The sequence below is a fragment of the Vipera berus genome (assembly GCF_964194415.1).
Source record: "Vipera berus genome assembly, chromosome: 2".
Classification (NCBI taxonomy): Eukaryota; Metazoa; Chordata; class Lepidosauria; order Squamata; family Viperidae; genus Vipera; species Vipera berus.
Window position 1 is genome coordinate 159,501,396 of NC_138203.1, and position 19,902 is coordinate 159,521,297.

At 42.1% G+C, this 19,902-nt stretch overlaps 1 protein-coding gene across 2 annotated transcripts; it reads left to right on the forward strand.

The window, feature by feature from the left end:
• The first annotated feature begins 235 nt into the window (after positions 1 to 235).
• On the forward strand, positions 236 to 19,728 carry COG1 (component of oligomeric golgi complex 1). 2 transcript variants are annotated; one of them, XM_081317980.1, is made up of 14 exons: positions 243 to 1,372; positions 2,522 to 2,766; positions 4,499 to 4,680; positions 5,261 to 5,431; positions 5,536 to 5,686; positions 6,368 to 6,578; positions 6,992 to 7,780; positions 9,732 to 9,878; positions 11,346 to 11,507; positions 13,237 to 13,361; positions 14,070 to 14,181; positions 16,334 to 16,443; positions 16,541 to 16,619; positions 19,567 to 19,728. In XM_081317980.1, exons 1-14 carry the CDS (start codon positions 1,043 to 1,045, stop codon positions 19,702 to 19,704), a joined length of 2,952 nt encoding a protein of 983 aa, XP_081174106.1. In that variant the 5' UTR covers positions 243 to 1,042; the 3' UTR covers positions 19,705 to 19,728. The 2 variants fall into 2 exon arrangements, with proteins under 2 accessions (XP_081174107.1, XP_081174106.1); XM_081317981.1 differs by lacking the exons at positions 16,334 to 16,443; positions 16,541 to 16,619; positions 19,567 to 19,728 and having other exon boundaries at positions 236 to 1,372; positions 13,310 to 13,361; positions 14,070 to 14,146.
• Positions 19,729 to 19,902: the final 174 nt, after the last annotated feature.

The window sequence follows — 19,902 nt, forward strand, 5'->3', positions numbered from 1 at the left end:
AAAAAATAATCTGAAAATCCTACCATTTTTCTCAGGGGAGAATATATAACTGTAAGATAAATATATAAATGTTAGATAAACATACATTGTTTAAATCCAGCCTTTTGAATAGAAAGCACATCTGCTCAAATGAAAGGGGAAATGAACATACCTGCAAAACACAAAGATCATTGGTTCTTTAAAAAAGCTTGCACACATTAAAATAAAGGATTCCCACTTTATTTGTAATTTTTAATTAAGTGCCTTCCATGGTCGAGAGTCATGGGAGATGGCAGGTTATACAAATATATTGTTTGCTTTTTGTATACAGTAATGTGTACATAAGCAGTTTTGCAATAATTTAATTAGTACTAATAAAACTGATACAATAAACCATGCTAGATAAAAGGATTAGAAAAAATTGGGAAGGGAAGAAAATTCTAAACCATGGGTCTTCAAACATGGCCCTTTTATGGCTTGTGGACTTCAACTCCCAGCATTCCTCAGCCAGGCATTTCTAAACCATGTAGGTACCAGATTAAAATGTCTGATAAACTTTCAAACCAATTAACTTTGTGAGACACAAAAATCTCAGGTTAAGGCTTTTTCAGAGGTTGCTGGACAGGATTTATCAATTGAAAAAGTAAAAATATTCAGGGCAGGAGTGTTAATCTACAGCAATAAAAATAACATTAAGTATTGGGGCACCATATATAGATCATTCCGATGTAGATTCCAACCCCACTGATGGGGAATTATGGATGTTGTACTCCAACACTTTGGAGGTCGTCAGTTTGAGAAAGCCTGAAGAGTGGAAGATGACAACGTTGCGGAGAAGAGAAGTAGATGGCCCTACTTCCCATCGCCACTCCGTGACAACGCGCCAGGAAGCCGCCCCCTTTCTTCTGCCCGGAACAAAAATGGCAGCCACAAGGGGTGGCGCTTCCCTCCTTCCGAAGCAGCCAGTCCGCTGCCCTTGTCAAAGATGGTGGACGTGACACGTCAAAGGGCGGACAAGGCGGCCGGTTCCGGGTGACGGGCGGCGGGGTGAGAAGTAGCCGCGATGGCGACCACGGCTGCTGAGGCAGCAGCCCTGGGCACCCTGAAGCGAGGCGGTGCAGCGGCCCTCGAGTCCCTCTTCGAAAAGCACACAACGGCCGAGCTGAGAGCCGTGGAGCGGCAGCTGCGCGCGGGCATCGAGGGGAAGCGCGAGGAGTTGCGGCAGATGGTCGGGGAGCGCTACCGGGACCTCATCGAGGCGGCCGATACCATAGCCGAGATGCGCGTCAGCGCCGAGCGTCTGCTCGAGGCCGTGCGGGGGCTTCAGCAGCGACGGGCGCGCGGACGGGCCGCCGGACCTGCGGCGAGCGGCCAACGCAAGGCAGGGCGCGAGGTGGGCGCTTGCTGAGGGGCGTGGCTGGGAAAGGCTCCAGCACCGGGGTCCCGAGCGTCGGGCGGGCGCGTGGAGGGATCGCGCCACAAAGTTTGCCGTCTCCTCTGTATGGAAGGGGGGGGGAGAGGAGAGAACTTCACCTGTTGAATTCTCATTTGCTTCCCGCTCGCCGTTTTCTGTAAAGTGCGGGATGTTAAAGCTCGGAACCGCAACGCGGGGACGGTGCGAGAGTAAAAGTGGATGGTGACAAATGGGAGGGAAATAAAAGGAGAAAGGAGGGAATATTTGGAAGCAAAGGGTAACCCTTTATAGTCCTAAGAAGTGTCTTGGCTCAGGAAACCCCCCCCCCCAACTCTGTTATTTGCAAAAGAAAATATTTGAATATATGAGGAGAACCAGGAAAGTAAATTGAAGGCAGTGAGGATGAGGCACCTAAGTAGGATAGGTAGCAAAACGAAAAGAGTTAGGGGTCATGAATGAATAAGGACGGAATACTAAAGAGAGTGATCGCTATTGAATAAAAGGAGAAAGGAGGGAATATTTGGAAGCAAAGGGTAACCCTTTATAGTCCTAAGAAGTGTCTTGGCTCAGGAAACCCCCCCCCCCCAACTCTGTTATTTGCAAAAGAAAATATTTGAATATATGAGGAGAAGCAGGAAAGTAAATTGAAGGCAGTGAGGATGAGGCACCTAAGTAGGATAGGTAGCAAAACGAAAAGAGTTAGGGGTCATGAATGAATAAGGACGGAATACTAAAGAGAGTGATCGCTATTGAATAAAAGGAGAAAGGAGGGAATATTTGGAAGCAAAGGGTAACCCTTTATAGTCCTAAGAAGTGTCTTGGCTCACGGGGAGAGAAAAGGATACTTTTTTGTTTTTGCAGCAGTGTACCGTGGCTTCCTTTTTAGAATGTTATTTGGAGAGTTAGGGTTACCTTTTCTGGGCAAAATGGTCATGGGATTTGCGTTTTGAGAATGGGTGCAACTCAGGTGGACTATGAGATATCATAAAACTGCATGTTTGAAAGTCTGCTCTTAGGGCTCATAGCACATCCCACATTTATTGAAGAAAAGCATGGGCATCATAGTGGTCCTCCCAAATGAATTTCAGTGCAGGGTCTAATAGGATGCTCATGTTTGTTTGTGTCTAGATAACGTGTCAGTCCCAGGAGAAGTTCTACTGCTTGGCAGCGCAAATTCAGCTTCTGCTGCAAATTCCAGAGAATATCTGGAGTGCTATGGAATCTTCTCAGTATTTATCTGCCACTCAGCTCTACCTTTTATGCTGCCACCTCCGTGGCCTTCTGCAGTTGGATTCTTCTGGTACCCACTACAGCCCAATTCTGGCATGTTTTCCTATTCTTGCACGACAAGTAGCAGCAGCTAGCTATTTCCGGTAAGCAGCTTGGGATACTTTTTCCTAGCCTAGTTTGTTTAATGAGATTTATTGCTGTGATGCCTTCTTTTGAAGAAATAAAAAAGGGTTTCCTGTCATAGGAATTCAGATTCTGAAATAGTGTCAGAGTATAGTGTCAGAGATGGGCATACCAGACCATCTTATTTGTCTCTTGAGAAACCTATATGCGGGCCAAGAAGCAACAGTGAGAACTGGACACGGAACCACTGATTGGTTCAAAATTGGGAAAGGAGTCCGGCAAGGCTGTATACTGTCGCCTTGCCTATTTAACTTATATGCAGAGAACATCATGAGAAAGGCAGGGCTAGATGAATCAAAAGTTGGAATTAAGATTGCCGGAAGAAACATCAACAACCTAAGATATGCAGATGATACCACTCTAATGGCAGAAAGTGAAGAAGAACTAAAGAGCCTCTTGTTGTGAGTGAAGGAGAGTGCAAAACTTGGGTTGAAACTAAACATTAAGAAAACCAAGATCATGGCATCCGGCCCTCTCAATTCCTGGCAAATAGATGGGGAAGAAATGGAGGTAGTGACAGATTTTATTTTCCTGGGCTCCAAGATCACTGCAGATGGGGACTGTAGCCAAGAAATTAAAAGACGCTTGCTCCTTGGGAGGAAAGCCATGTCAAATCTAGACAGCACACTAAAAAGCAGAGACATCACCCTGTCAACAAAAGTGCGTATAGTCAAGGCTATGGTCTTCCCAGTTGCAATGTATGGCAGTGAAAGTTGGACCATAAGAAAGGCTGAGCGCCAAAGAATTGAAGCCTTTGAACTATGGTGCTGGAGAAGACTCCCGCGAGTCCTTTGGACTGCAAGGTGATCAAACCTGACTGCTCTTTAGAAGGCCAGATCCTGAAGCTAAAACTCAAATACTTTGGCCACCTAATGAGAAGGAAGGATTCACTGGAGAAGAGCCTAATGCTGGGAAAGATTGAGGGCAATAGAAGAAGGGGACGACAGAGAATGAGGTGGCTGGATGGAGTCACTGGAGCAGTAGGTGTGAGCTTAAATGGACTCCAGAAGATGGTAGAGGACAGGAAGGCCTGGAGGAACATTGTCCATAGGGTCGCGATGGGTCGGACATGACTTCGCAACTAACAACAACAATAGTGTCAGAGTATTATCGGTAAGGATCCTAATAATAAGTATCAATAAACTATCCTAAACAGCTACTTTTAATTAAATTATTTTATATAAAAGCTTTTTTGTAGTATAATTATACATTAAAATGCCCCCTGGTGTTTGACTTCATAATAGCAAAATCAGCATAGCTTCCTGATTTATTCTAATGTTTCAATATATGCATTATTTTATTTTGTGCGTTTATTAAAACAGTTCTTGTCCACTTTGGTTTTTGCTCCATTGCACTCTTCTTTGGAAATGCTTAAGTCCAACTTAAGTGTTTTCTATACGTAGGGACTTTCAACTCCCAGAATACTCCAGCCACTGTCTGTAACTATTAATTCTGAGAACTGAGGTCTGCATTCAGATGGCACTAAAGACTATTAGAGTAGTCAGTGATCAGGCTGGCAGATTTTATTCCATTGTTACTTTTGCTTTCAAAATATTTAACAAATCTTGAGTTTTTAATGTAAAGTTCATATGGCTTTAGATAACCATTTTTACATTTATGACACGTGTTTTGAATTATTTAAATTTCTATTGAATATTATAAATCTCTTAGCATTTTGTATGTCTCTTTTAGGTCAACTATCTTGCAGGAGAGCAAATCACTTTTAAAATGCCGGACTGTTTCAGATCAAGCAGTAGCAGAAGCTTTGTGCTCAGCCATGCTTCTTGAAGATAGTTCACCACGCCAGGCTCTTGCAGATTTCCTGCTGGCCAGAAAATCTGCAATTCAGCAACTTCTGAATCAGCCTCATCATGGTTGGTACACATGTAGAGCTAACATTAGTTACTCTTTCTGCTCTGAATCTGCAGCTTCCATGTATCCATTAATCTGGTCTTTATGGATCTTCGCAGGTTCTTTCCCATGCCGGATAAATTACAAAGCAGCTTATTGGTATTAGAGATGAAAGTTAAAATAGTAGCAGATACTTTGTCCTTGGAAAGGTCTCCAACAAAAGGGACTATTGTGGGTTGATTATTTTTTGCTGCCATATTAATATATTTCTAAAATAAGGTTATAGTGGCTAGAAATTATAACTGAATGAATTCAGCCTAGGCCACTAGTTCCTCAAAATCGATAATACTTTAGTTATATTTTTCTAGAAGATGTTGCTGGTCACTTGGCATTCTTTTCCCTTCATCTTTTTTTAGAATTTTAAGAGTATGGAAATTAATGATCAAATGACTTCTTTCTTCTAATTGGTTGATGCTGTGTAGGAAAAAAGTAATTATCCATAAATACACTTATTTGTCCTTTTAAGCAGATATTTTCAGTTGGATATGTATGTACAGCAGCTATTATACTTTTGTGTTTGTTTATTTGTTCATTTTAAATCAGATGCAGGCATCAAAGCACAAGTTTGCTCCTTGGTGGAGCTTCTAGTCACAACCCTATATCAAGCTCACGCCCTTTTCTATAACCTGCCAGAGGGAACCCCCTCAGATCCATCTCTTCCCTGTGGCTTGCTTTTTTTGACTTTGGAGACCATCACCAGCCAGCATTCAGCAGGTGAGCAAGATCATATATCACTGAATATTGCTTTGTCTATTGAGCACCCAGTTTAATCATTGGTGACCTGACCTCTCTTTTTGTTGCAATTTTCTTTGGGAAAGGGCTCAGCATGTTGAAGGAAGAAACCAAGTTGAGTAGTTCTTTCAAATACTTGCCACCTTCTGTCACAGAATTCCAGCCAACACTCAGAACTTTGGCACACCCCATAAGCCAGGATTGCCTTAGAGATACACTTCAGAAATGGATCAGCATGTGAGTCTGTAAGGAACATACCTTGTTGAAGGCATTTGGTATTGTGACCTTCTTGGCAAATGTATTGAATAGCCTCTTGTAGGAATGAAATTGTAGTTAATGAAGATTGTTGTGGTTTATAAAAAGAGAGGGAATCTAAAAAAATGAAGAATTAAGCTTATACAGCAAAACTTTGTTCAGCATTACACCTTTTTACTATGTTGATATTTACTCCAGCACTGAGAGAGTAATCCAGATTTGATTTGAGTTTTTACTTCTCGCTTTTTTTTTAAATTTTAAGACTCAGTCCTTCTTAGTTATAATTCAACAACTGCAAAAATTGTTAGTCTTTATATTTCTAAATTCCCTTTTTTCCAAATATATTCAGTAAACAGGTAAAAGGCTGTTTTGAATTCTTCAGGCTTTTCATCAGTCATTACCTGTTCTTTTATAATTTCAAGAGGACTTGCATATTTACAAGGTTCTAGTCTTCTATTAACCTCTCCTATTTTGCATTGGATGTTCTGATTATCAGCATCATTTTCTTATCACTTTGATTCATAATTATGTGTAATGGGTCCTTGCTGTAACCTATATGGTAAAAGTAACAGTTTGTACAAGCTTGCAAGTACCCCTCAATAGAGCTATGAACTGTAATAGGAGCAGGGAAACTCATTACTTACTATCTGGAATTCTTTTCAGGTGCAACGAAGACATTAAATCTGGGATCACAGACTTACTGGTCTATGTGAAGAGCCTTAAAGGCTTGGCCAGGATCCGTGATGCTGTATGGGAGCTGCTTACCAGTGAATCTATGAGTCAGAACTGGGAGACAGTATGTCATCGGCTTCTTGATAAGCCCATCTCTTTCTGGGATGATCTGCTACACCAGCTTTTTCTGGACAGGTTACAGGTAAGATCTTGACAAAATTTACCTGAGAAACAGGCCAGCAGATCCTGATAAAATAACATGAAACATAATGAAGCAATCCTTATTGCTTTGTTGCTCTGGATATCCTTTTCTTTTTTCCCTTGCCTAAATGACCCTGGGTCTGTTTCTTCCATGTTGTGGTATGTCTAACTACCTGATTTACTATCTGACAGTTTTGAAGCAAAAAACATTATGTCTTTTCATCTTGATCCTTTGGTTCCTGTTTTGAATATAGGAATGAAAAGGACTTTAGTGGGGTAAGAAAGGGCCAGGTTCCAAGATTCCTATATCCCAAATATTAAGTTGGTCCTATATTTCCCACAGCCTCCTAAAAGCATCTGTGTGCTCGTGATTGGCACTGACCATTTGTCTCCCTGCAATATTTTCTTTTCCAGACTCTGACAACGGAAGGATTTGATGACATCTCCAACAGCTCTAGAGAGCTACTTCTTCTGACTGTACAGGAGCTTGAAGCAAAATTTGACTCGCCTAACCACAGCAAGCATATCCTATTTGAATGTAACATGGCCTCTTTCCTATGGTCAGAGAATCCCAATGACTTGCCACCCGATGCTGCCTGGATTAGCGTGGCAAACCGCAGCCAGCTCACTAAGAGTGGGTTGTCTATGAAGGCACAAGCCTACAGTCCCAGCGTCCAGAGCTTCTGCAGTGCGCTAGATTCCAAGCTCAAGGCCAGGCTGGAAGACCTGTTGTCTTACTTGCCTTCCAGCTCCACGTCATCTGAGGATCTGTTGTATGGACACTCCAAGAACTCTGCTTTTGACAGGTTTGCTGATGCGAGCATAGTTGAAGAGCTTTTGCGCAGCCACTGCATTTCTTGTTCAGACAATTTGCTGGGCTGCATTAGGGAAAAGCTGCACATTGCTCGGGAGGTGCTCCAAGGAGGCACAGATAGCTTGCATAACCCTCAAATCAACACTGTTTTATTTATGGCACGGCTTTGCCAGTCCTTGGGGGAATTGTGTCCACACTTGAAGCAGTGCATCCTGGGAAAATCGGGGTGTCCAGAAAATATGACAAGGGAGCTCTGGTCTCTGAAGAAGGCGGGTAAAGGTAGAACTGAAGAAATGAATCCTACACAGGCTAAATGGCAAGGATTAAAAGAACAATTATTGCAGGATAGCCTGTCTGCTTATCGGATATGGAGCACTGCTGCCGCCAAGGTGAGTGACCTTTTCGAGGTGGAGGGGCCGAGGAGATGCCCGTTGCCCATTTTGGCTGATGACAAAATCAAACTATAACCTAATTTATTTAACTTAGAAATGCAAAGGATTTGGGGGCTATTGTTTTTGGCTGAAATATAACAAGCCACTATAAAATAGAAAAATGCTTGGGAACCACAGGTAGTCCTCAACTTATGACCACAGTTGAGCCCAAAATTTCTGTTGTTAAGTGATGCATTTGTTAAGTGGGTTTTGCCCCACTTTACAACCTTTCTTGCCACAGTTAAGTGAATCACTGCAGTTGTTAAGTTAGTAACCCGGTTGTTAAGTGAATCAGGATTCCCCATTGACTTTGCTTGCCAGAAAGTTGAGACACAGCAGCGGTCATAAGTATGAACTAGTTGCCAAGCATCTGAATTTTGATCACATGATCCTGGGGATGCTGCAAAGGTAATGGTGAAAAATGGTCATAAGTCACATTTTTCAGTGTTGTTGTAATTTTGAACGGTTACTAAATGAACTGTTGTAAGTCAAGGACTACCTCTATGTGCTTGTATGAAAGAAGACCTTTAATGCTATAAAATGGAGCAAAACAACTTTGCACTTTTAACCTATAGGTAGTCCTCAACTTACAACTTGTTTAGTGATTTTCCAAAGTTACAGTGACACTGAAATAAGTGACTTATGACCGTTTTTTACATGACCGTTGCAGCATCCCCATGGTCACATGATCAAAATTCAGATGCTTGGCAACTCCTATTAATGACAGTTGCAGTGTCCTGGGGTCATGGGATCCCCTTTTGTGACCTTCTGAAAGTGAAGCCAATGGAGTAAGCCAGATTCAATTAACAACCGGGTTACTGACTTAACAACTGCAGTGATTCACTTAACGACTGTGTCAAGAAAGGTCGTAAAATGGAGCAAAGCTCACATAACAGTTATCTCGCTTAGCAACAGAAATGTTGGGCTGAGTTGTGGTTGTAAGTTGAGGACGACCTGTATTGCTCTGAGATGGCAAAATAAGAGAGGCAAGCTGATTATACTTCTACATTCCCATTTTCCTCTAGTTCAGGGGTCTCCAAACTGTGGGCCATGGGCTCTTGGCCAGTGGCTGGCTGGTGCACACATCTGTGGGTGCGCATTCCCCTCCCATTCACGCTAGCACCTGCGGCCCCGTTTACGCATGGGTGCAGGCACTAAGGGGCCACTAGCGCCAGGCAGGTGAGCATGGCCCATTTGCGCATGCATGAATGGTGCCGCTGGGGGTGTGTGAGTACACGGCCATATACGTATGTGCATGGTGCCAGCAAATGCTGCATGCACAAACGGGGCTGCTAGTGCCCTGCCAGTGCGCGCGGCCCCGTTTGTGTGTGCACACGCAGCAATTTGGAAGCTGCTCTCTTTCACTCTGGGCTACGAGCCCGGAAAGGTTGGAGACCTCTGTTCTAGTTGCCTCCCAACACACTAAAGCTCAACAAATTGAGCCATGGGATAATTAAGTCAATGCATCTATTTTTTAATGGAAGGAATTAAAATAGAAGTGGACCAATGTGAGATCCCAGACATGCTTACTACATCCAAAAATGTTCGCCTCCAAAAGTTGTTACCAGATTACAGTGTTTAAGAGGAGGTGATTATTAAATACTTGATTCATTTTAAAGAAAGATACGCACTGAAATAAAAATCAAAATTAGTTTTGTCTCCTGCCTGCCCACTAGTCCTAGAAATGTAATCCTTCCTATGCATCCCAGGAGTAATTTTGCTGGTTCTAAAGAAAATATTTTGAAATTAGTAGGGGTGGGCACTGATGGTAGCTAGAAAATGTCTACTTTCAGGCATTTCAAAGCTGAAATACTTTTGTTAAGCTATGCATTGAAATTTCATGGATTTATGAAACGGAGTTGTCTCTGCAACTGTCCTGCTATTTAATTTGTACGCTTCTGAATCCTAGGTTCTTGTCCAGAATTTCACACAATCCTTGCTGAAAGAGGAAGCTGAAGCTATTCTAGCAACAGCCACCAACTGGGAGGAGAGTGAAATTGAAGAAGAGACAGAAAGTGGAAGCAGCATAAAATCTAAGATACGGCTCCCTGTCCAGGTAACAAATGACAGCCTATTTTTATTTATGCATATTTATGTATGGCGCTTCTGATGCTATTCCTCAATATATAAATGAACAAATATGTTTTTACTAATTTATTCGAGTTCTCTTTATCTAGTTTTAGGGTATGTGGAGAACAGATCATATTTTAGGTCAGGGGTCCCCAACCCCCGGTCCGTGGACCAGTACCGGGCTTCGGCATGCCAGTCCGCAGAAATAAGGAAAGCCCTATCCACGGGATGCAGGCAGTACATGAAACCACACCCCCTCCAGTCCGCAGAAAAACCTCTCTCCACGTAACCAGTCCCTGGTGCCCAAAAGGTTGGGGACCTCTGATTTAGGTCATACCTATGCAGAAGTATTGCAAAAATTCAAACAAGTTCATAAACTTTTAAGTACCACTGTCTATGTATCTCTGTTTAACAGTCTATTTATGTAGACATACTATACAGACACACTAACAAAAAGAGCTCAGGGTCATGAATGAGGATCATTCTATACTAAATTGTGAATTTACATATAAGAAGCAGCAAATAGATATCTAGAATTAACCAGTGGCCCAGTGCTAGAGCTGAATTTGAGTCCAGCTTTGCCTCCAATCTTCCTTGAAATTGGGAATTTCATAAAATGCAATAACGATTCATAAATTTTCTTAAATATCCTTTTAAAAAGCTTTGGACGACAACTCCTCTGGAAACACTGCTGAGCAATTAATTGGGCCAGTTGTTAGTCTGAACTCTGAGAGGAGTGAAAACCCAAAAATTACAAATTGTAAATCATCCTCTTTCCTACCCCCTTTCAAAGGATCTGTCGTTATTAAAATGACTCTCAAAGTGATTTTTTATAAGTCAGAAAAGTCTGATTTAGTACTTTCTTGTTTTTCTGGGCTGTAGACAATTTATATTTTATATAGATATAGATATATAGATATGTAGAAACTTTAGCAAGCATTGTAATTTTCAGGACCTCAGTACTGAGTGTTGCTGTCAGATACAGTTTAAACCAGGGGTGTTCAACCATGGCAACTTTAAGACCTCTGGACCTCAACTCCCAGAATTCCCTGGCCAGCATGGGGAGGAATTCAACATTGGGCACCCCTGATTTGCTCCTTGGTGGAGCAGTGGGCTAATGCCTCCTTAAGTAACACCAGCTGCCTGCAATTAGTGCAGGTTCGCATCCCACCAGGCTCAAGGTTGACTCAGCCTTCCATCCTTCCGAGGTAGGTAAAATGAGGACCCAGATTGTTGGGGGCAATAAGCTGACTTTGTAATAATGTCGCTTGGGGTGTGTGTGAAAGCCCTAATAAGCAGGCATATACATAGAATGAAGGCTACTGCTAAGCTTGTAAGCCGCCCTGAGTCTTCGGAGAAGGGCGGGATATAAATGGAATTAAAATAAAATAAAAAATAAAAAAAATAATTTATGTGCCAGTCCAACAGTATTCTACTCTTCCATTCTTTACAGCCATCCTGGTGTGTCCAGTCCTTCCTCTTCAGCTTGTGTCAAGAAATAAATCGAGTTGGAGGCCACACTCTTTCAAAGGTTATCTTGCAGGAACTGCTCAAGATGTGCCTGACTGAAGTACTAGCTGGCTATGAAAAACTGTCAGAAGGGAAACGGGAGAAGGTACATTCTTGGAGCTTATGGTTAAAGCATATTGTTGGACTAGATTAAATTTTTTAAAAATCCAGCTTCAAATATATAGAGGTAGTCCTCAACTTACGACCACAATTGAGCCCACAATTTCTGTCGCTAAGTAAGAAATTTGTTAAGTGCATTTTGCCCCATTTTGCGACCTTTCTTGCCACAGTTGTTCAGTGAATCACTGCAGTTGTTAAGTTAGTAAAACGGTTGTCAAGTGACTCTGTCTTCCCTATTGACTTTGCTTGTCAGAAAGTCGCAAAACGTGATCACATGACCCTGGGACACCGCAACCGTCATAAATTGCCAAGCATCTGAATTTTGATCACATGACCATGGGGATGCTGCAACGGTCATAAGGGTGACAAATGTCATAAGTCACTTTTTTCAGTGGCATTGTAACTTTGGACAGTCACTAAATGAACTGTTGTAAATTGAGGACGACCTGTATTTTTTTTTTAAAAGATTCAAAATGTTTTACCCAAAGTTTAGTGTTTTCGCCAGGTTAAGAAGCTCCTTGTGCCTCTTATCTCGCTCACTCAAACGTAAAATACTAAGAGGTTTTAATTCATACTAGAAAGAAAACCTTTGGAGTATTATTTTTTTTTTCAGAAAAATGTAGTAGTTATCTCATACAACGTGGGTTAAGAAATCATAGGGCAAACCACTGATATCTATAAAGTAATCCATGGTCTGCCATTCCTTTTCACCTCTTGAAGCTTTTCCAGATTAATAAGCTGTAGTGCCTTATGATAGACGTTGGCTTGGAACTCGGTGACTTTATTTTGTATCTTACCTTTCTTTCCTGGAAGTCAGAATAATGTAAATAGAGTTCCTGGGAATGAACTACATATGGGCTCACTTGTTCAGAATGTATGTTAAGGTAGCAAGTTTTCAGATCATGCACGGGGTTAAGTGTCATGTCAAGTGGGACAGGAAATTTAAAAATGAATAAATAGATTCTTCCCCGTGTGATCTGCAGTATTCTGAGGTACAGTATACCATAATTAGCTCAGCATTGTGGTGCTTAAGAGAAAAATGAATATACAAGATTTGTGTCCTTTACGTTGTTTTTTTTTTAAACATAAGCTTAGCCTGATAAGATTGCTATGATGAATTACTGTGATTATCACGCTATTCATTTAGGTTGAGTAGGTACACTTGATAACTCATTCTAAAAGTTACAATAAATTACCTGCAGTGTAAAAAAGACCAGACTGAATCCAACCCTGATTACAGTAGCAACCTAAATATGGTTCTGAGAAATTGTCAGCTGATTATTTTATAGCCAGTATTACTGACACAAGTATTTCCGTATTTTGCTATTAGAGATATTAATTAGTGTAGCGTGAGAGCTATAGAGGACTGGCTGCTGAACCTAGTCAGATACGACTATTAGAGCAGGGTCCCCAACCTTGTGTCGTGGCCCACTACTGAGCTGTGGCTTTTTCACTGGTGCCCGCTGCTCACACAAACAAATCTCTGCATACATGCACCTGCCTCTCGCACAAAACCATCCCTTGTTCCCCCCTGTGCCGAAAAGGTTGGGGAACGCTGTATGAGAGCACTTCAACTGCAGATTGCAGCCAGGAGATGCATCAGTTCTGAACTAGATGGTTGGTGTGAACATTGATAGAACTTTTTCCCTTCAGAAATATAAAAAGACCTTTGTACAATGAGTATATAGACATTTGTTTCTGATATTCATGTGCAGAAAGAAGGAAAGCTACCAATTACTCAAAACAGGGCTTTGCAACTACTGTATGATCTTCGTTATCTGAATATAGTTCTGACAACTAAAAATGAAGATATGAAAAGCAGCAGAAACAAGCATGATGCCAGTTAAGTATACCATGAAGTATTATGTGTATAAATTTACTCTGTCTTATTTTTATGTATCTAAGAATGTTGCTATATCCACTTTACTTTGAGACATAATATTTTGCAGTATGTTCATACAAATACAGGGCTTCAAGCAGTGCTACAATAATCTAAAATCTGTTGCACTAGAAACAGAACCGTTTTAAAAAGAGCATTTGTTGTTTTTGTCAACCTAGTCTGTAATTTTGCAGGTGGTCAACATTCAGGAACTGATTGTCATATCTTCCTGATTTATGACAGCTTGAACAGAAATTTCAGGAAATTAGTTTGGCTGAAAGTTGACCAAGTAAATATTAAAAAAAGTTCACTCTGCTGTAATGTTCTAGAAAAATGGAAGGGCTAGATGTAATTTTCAGGAAATGTACATCAAGATAATTTATTGGAGGTATCTGAAACATTTTTAATATTGCTATCTTTGGTTAACAGATGATCAGTTCAAAACTTATTTCTGACTATTAAAGGAATGAGTAGTGATTGATTATCTTAGATCAAGATACAATATTTGACACTCCATTATTAGTTGGAAATTGTTTTAATTTCTCTAAGTTTGTATATGTTGGATTTTCTTCCATCTGGTCAAGTTAAATTTCTTTGCATAGGACTGCAAGAGCATTTGCCTACCCAACGGGAGCAGTCTTTCATGAATGGGATGTTTTTTCTTTGTTTCAGGATTGAGAAACAGATCGATGTTCTTGAGAGCTATATAGATCCTTTTGACTTGGATGTTTTTACTCCTCACTTGAATAGCAACCTTAATCATCTGGTACAACGAACCTCTGTAAGTTCAAAGGGAGAGAACGTAGATGGTTCCAAGTAGATTTTATTGTCTTAAATCAAAGTGTTGGCAGCCTGGGGGAGGGGGGAAAGAAGGGATGGTTTGGGGGCGGGGGAACGCGGGCACACAAACACCCATTGCTTGCATGAGTAGAGCCCTGAATGTCTGCGACACTCATGCGAGTATCATAATGGAGATTGCCCATTGTGGCCATATGTTATGATAGTCATAAATCAGGTCGGTCACATAACACTTATTTGCAACACTATTTTGTGGCAGTTTTTAAGCAAATGCCAATTAAGCAAACCCATTGCTAAGTGACTAGTCATCAGTCAAGGACTACCTGTATGATTTAAGTAACCAAATCATATATTAAAAATGAACAATGAGATACTATGTTTCCCCGAAAGTAAGCCCTACCCCCCCAAATAAGCCCTAGTTTTGGGGCAAGGTGCACGCGTAAAAATCAACCTAAGGTGAGGGTGGGGGGGAATGGAGCTACCCCACGCGTCCCGCATCCAATTACCAGGCCTCCCATGAATCGACACCTGCCTTTCCTCACTGGCCCACTTCCTCTGCGGTGTCCCCCGGCCTGCATTTTGCAGTCAGAAGCCTTTCCAAAAGCCCTCTGCAATTGAGAACTGAGCTATGGATTCGATAGCTCAGTTCTCGGCTGCAGAGGCCTTCTGGAAAGGCCTCTGACTGCAAAATGCAGGCCCGAGCTCCATTCTCAGCTGCAGAATGAAGCTGCTCCTTTGGCCCCAGAAGAAGTGGGCTGGCTGGACGGGGCTGTTGGTGCTGCCCCATGAGGTCAGTGGAAAAGACACCCCCTGAAAATAAGACCTGGTATCTCTTGGAGGCAAATAATAACAACAATAATACCGGGTCTTATTTTCGGGGAAACACAGTAGTAGTAGTACAGCTAGTTCTTGAATTACAATCTCCTGAGTCCTTCAGGAGAAGGGCGGTATATAAATCAAATAAATAAAATTAAAATAAATAAAATAAATAGCAATTGGGACCTGAATTTCCATCACTGAGCGATGAAGTCATAAAGTACAACTTCAGGTGACTACATCACTTACCAAGAGGAATCCCATTGTCATTGTTAAGTGAGGACTGTGTATCATTAAGCAAACACCTCCTAACTTCCTGCCGGCTTCCAACAATCAAAGTCGGTGGGAAAACTGGCAGAAGTTCCAAGTCCAAGGAGGCTTGCAGGTAAGCTAGCAAACAAGTCAGTGGCTGCTCCTTGAGTGAGTATAGGTGTGTAAAAGGTGAGAGAAAATGCACAAGTGGCCAACCACACATCCTCACACACCTGACAGCAGCCACCAACCTGTCTGTTGGTCTGCCTGCAAGACCTCAGCAGGCATGGTGCAAGTCTAGCAAGGTTCAAGGATGTTGTGTGGGATCGTGCGGGTGGCCAGCACAACCCGAGTGCAAAGGGGCTGAGAAGAGGGTGTCACGGGGAGAGACTTACCCTTGTGACTTTCCCTGCTGGCTGCGTCATTGACTTTGCTTGTGCGAAACTGGCAGGGAAGATTACAAATCATGATCCCTTTACTGCAGGATGCTGCAGCTGTTTTAAGTGCGAGCTGGTTGTCAAGTGCCCAGATTGTGATCATGGGACTTTGGGAATGCTAGAATGGCCAGAACTTTGAGGACCGGTTGTAACCACCGCTTGTTCAGCGCCGTTGTAACTTTGAGCAGATGCTGAACAAGTGGTCGTTAACCAAAAACCTACCTATATAGCAAATGGCTTATTATGATCACCTTTTAATTAGGCAGTGGAAAGATTTTCAATTAACTATATGTTCTCCTTAGAATTACTACCTTCCCTGACTAGCCATAAGCAAGGAAACCCCACAAGGCTGCATGGATGTGATCTGGGAAGATCATAGGCTGTGTTGATCTTTGGAAACGCCAGTTTGTGTCACACAGCTTAAACTGGTAACACAAGTGGGTGTAGAGATACTCTCGCTTATTCAAGCACTGTAGGTAACAATTACAGCACATTCTTTAAGCTACAAGTATTCCTCGTGCTGCAAATGCTGCTTTTTAATTTAACATGACTCTCTATAGTTGAACGGACACCTTTTAGATGAATGTTTTTCTATTAAGGCCAGACAGTTCTCTCTTTTCTGTTTTCTAGGTCCTGTTTGGCTTATTGACAGGAACGGAGAATCACTACACGAGCAGAAGCAGTGCTTTAACGTCTCAAAAACTACATAACATCCTACCTCTAACCTCTAGCCAGATCAGGTAAGTGACTCATACCTGTAAGCAATAAAAACATGTCCTGCAAGAACAAAGCATCTGAAAGTGGAAAGCAATTAAACATCCTGTTTCTTCTTTTAAGATTTGGAATGTTGCCTGTCAGTACATCCAGTTCTCGCAAGGCTAAACCTGTTCTGAGAAATACTGAACACGAAACCGAGGTTGGTTCCTTTTTGTTTCAGGGATGAGCAACTTTTCGACACTGGTGGGTTGTTGAGCATCAGGGTAGAGAGCTGCAACACTTGGGACTTGGGCTTAGTAATTTTAATAATTTAGCCTTTGTTTCAAATTGGGCAGCGCCTATTTTAAGCCTTATATTCGTTTTCATCTCAATTCAAAACAGCAGGAAATGACGTTGCCAGTTTTCAGGAACTATAGAGAGGATTTTGATGGCTGCAAAAAGGTGTTCAGGAATTTTCTGAAGTTAACCATCCATGCTTTGTATTATTCTGTACTGGTTTTCCTATCTTTTCCTATCATTTAGCAGTGATTAATTTGGATTTGTGTCACAATTTGTTTTGTTTCAAGGATGCAGACGGGACGAATTGCATAACAAAATAGCTTGACAGTAGGATATACTAATACTTTGCTAGTTATGTTTTGCAATGAACTTTATGTTTAATTTCAGTTGTCTGGGTAAGACACCAGGCTAGAAACCAAGAGATAGTGGGTTCTACTACTGCCTTAGGCATGAAAGCCTGCTGGGTGACCTTGGGCCATTCACTCTCTCTCACCTTTGTTATTTTAATAAATATCTTGGTAACAGCAGTAATGACTGTTTAACTGCCTTATAACCTTTATTCTAGTGTGATGATGAACAGTAATTCCTGAAGAAACTTTATTGGGGTATTAAACTGTGTGAATTGAAAGGCTTCTTTCCCCCATGCATTGGTTTTTGTAGAAAACTAATACTGTCATAGAGCTCTTTTGTATAGCGCATTGAACTTGAGACCTTTTGTCAAATTACCAGACTTAGAAAATGAACTCCTACTAGCAACTGCCAGTTGCACACTTTTCCTCCTGTAATTATGAAACCAATGCTCTCTGAAAACAGCGGGTTCTTGATGCATGTTGAGATTTACTTGCTTTTTTGTTGGGTTTCTGTGTCGCATCACTCAATGTATTTTTAGAAAATGATTATACCCTTCCTTTAATAAGAAAGGGTATAAGAAAACATCTCATAATTATTTTTTTAATTCCATGTGGTACCTTAATTTAAAACAAATGGTAGATTTCTGCAACATTATAAATACATACTTTATCACACACACGTGCACACACAGGTATAAATTTAATTTTTGACTGCAACTTTTGATTGCTTTCTGCTTAATCCTGAGCCTATTTCTTTGGGCTATTTTAGCAAAACTAAGCCCATTATTATTAACCAGCTGCTTGCCAGAAGTTCTTTGACTTGGACTATATAGACAGAGAAAGCTTTTGAATGCCTTTGCTTAATTTGCATGCTTCGTCAATCAGCTGCTCTATAATTATTACCAACCATACCTTTCTACCATGTCCACTTCTGCCAATAAATTAAGGAAGGTGATCATTCTGAACATTTGGAGATTCTTGAAACAAACGTGTTTTTTTTAAAAAAATACTGACACTGGATTTTCTATATTAAAGCTAGACAGCCTTTGTCTGGTCAAGGGCTGCTACCGTGTTTCCCCGAAAATAAGGCCCACCCTGAAAATAAGCCCCTAGCCTGATTGGGGGGGTGAGCCTAATATAAGCCCTATCCCTAAAATAAGACCTAGTTAGGACCCCACCCACTCCATCCCACCTCGCTGCGGCAATGGGGCAGGAGAGCGCGTGTTGCGTTGCTGCCGCCACGAGATGAAGCAGGTGGGGGAGGGGTCGGGCTTCCCCATGTGGCCCGCATCTGCTTCTTTCAAGCCCCCCCCCCCCGTCAGGCCATTCCTTGCTCGACCTTCCCTTTAACTCCCCTCACGAGGCAGACTGCCATGCTACGGAGGATGGGCGGGGTAGGCCTGGTCCCCCTCCATCGTTTTGGGGCCAGGGCGGAGTGACAGCAAAAGGCTCCGCTACCGCTGTGCAACACTGGAGGGGCTTCCTTCGCGCTTCGCCCCACAGATTACCTGCCCTGGCGGCAGCTGCCACCTCCTCCAACTCTCCCATGGCTTGCACTGTGACTAGGCGGCACAAGCCTCCCCCGCCAGCCTTCCGTCGCCGCCACTTGGAGAGAGCAGCTCTGTGCAGTGATGCAGAGCACAGCACTTGCATGCCGCCCTGCATTGTGCCGTGGCTCCCTTCTCCATTCTGGAAATGGCAGCGTTTCCTGCCGCTTTTCCTCCCGGCGCTGCTGTAGAATTTGGCGCACCACTGCCCAGCTCCTCCCTCTTCCCAAAAGCATTTCTTCACTAAGCTGCTTTCGAGCTCTGAGGCATCTCTTTCCTGCTGCAGGGAAACGGGAGTTTGTGGGACTAAAAAAAGTTCAATCAGACCTTCCAACTTAAGAAAAAAAAGATCTTGTGAGAAGTTGGAAGGTCTGACTTAACTTTTTTTAGTCCCATACTATAAACTCCTGGAGCCATGCAGGCTCCTGCTAGATGGGGCTGTTGGTGCTGCCGTCGCAAGGCAAGGCAGGTGTCATGAAAAATATAAGACACCCCCCCCCCAAAAAATAAGACCTAATGCCTCTTTTGGAGGCACAAATAAGACCTGGTCTTACTTATTGGGAAACACGGTATGTAGCTAAGCAAAAATTTGAGGATGGTTGGTTTATAAACTGATACTTTACTTCTTTCATGTGTTTTGTGCCTCAGAATGACAGAAAACTGTGTCCATTTTTAGCATCATAAACACAGTGAGGCACTAAGTCCTACAAAAAGGGAGAATTTTAACATAAGGCATCAAAGCTGCAGACTGCTTACACCCACTGAATTTCTCCTAGCAAAATTTCATATTTTTTTTTAACTCTATAGAACTGTCAGAGAAGGGAGATACCATAATTTGCTCAGGTGGCCCTGCTGGCTATTGTGAATTTGAGCTCATCTCTGTCTTCACATAGCTATAAGCTTCTTGTGAATAACAAAAAGAGCAAACCCTCGTGGGGCTATTGACTTTTTTTTTTGTTAAAATTAATAGGCTTCGACTGCCTCCCTGATGAGAGCAGAAGAGATGCTGCGTCCTGGGTCCCTGTTCAGGCAACTGGCAGCAGAGGAGGAGGACACAACAGCACCATCTTTGTTTAAACTTGGCTGGCTCTCAAGCATGACCAAATAATTGAATAAATGTGAACTATCATGATCTTGGCTTTGTAATGACAAAGGATGCGTAAGGCATATGATTCACACCCCATTTTAGCTCGAAGCTCAGGGTTTAAATGTCTTGTACAACTAATCAGATCGTGTAAAAATGCAAGATACGCAGTTTAGGCAGCTGAAATTAATAACTGATTATTTTCTTTAAACAGCCAGTATA

Excerpts from the sequence above, each read along its gene's own strand:
- COG1 (XM_081317980.1), top strand. The coding sequence starts at position 1,043 with ATGGCGACCACGGCTGCTGAGGCAGCAGCCCTGGGCACCCTGAAGCGA. Across the intron at positions 2,767-4,498 it reads GCAGCAGCTAGCTATTTCCG|GTCAACTATCTTGCAGGAGA; the intron begins GTAAGCAGCTTG and ends TGTCTCTTTTAG. Across the intron at positions 6,579-6,991 it reads TTTTTCTGGACAGGTTACAG|ACTCTGACAACGGAAGGATT; the intron begins GTAAGATCTTGA and ends TTTCTTTTCCAG.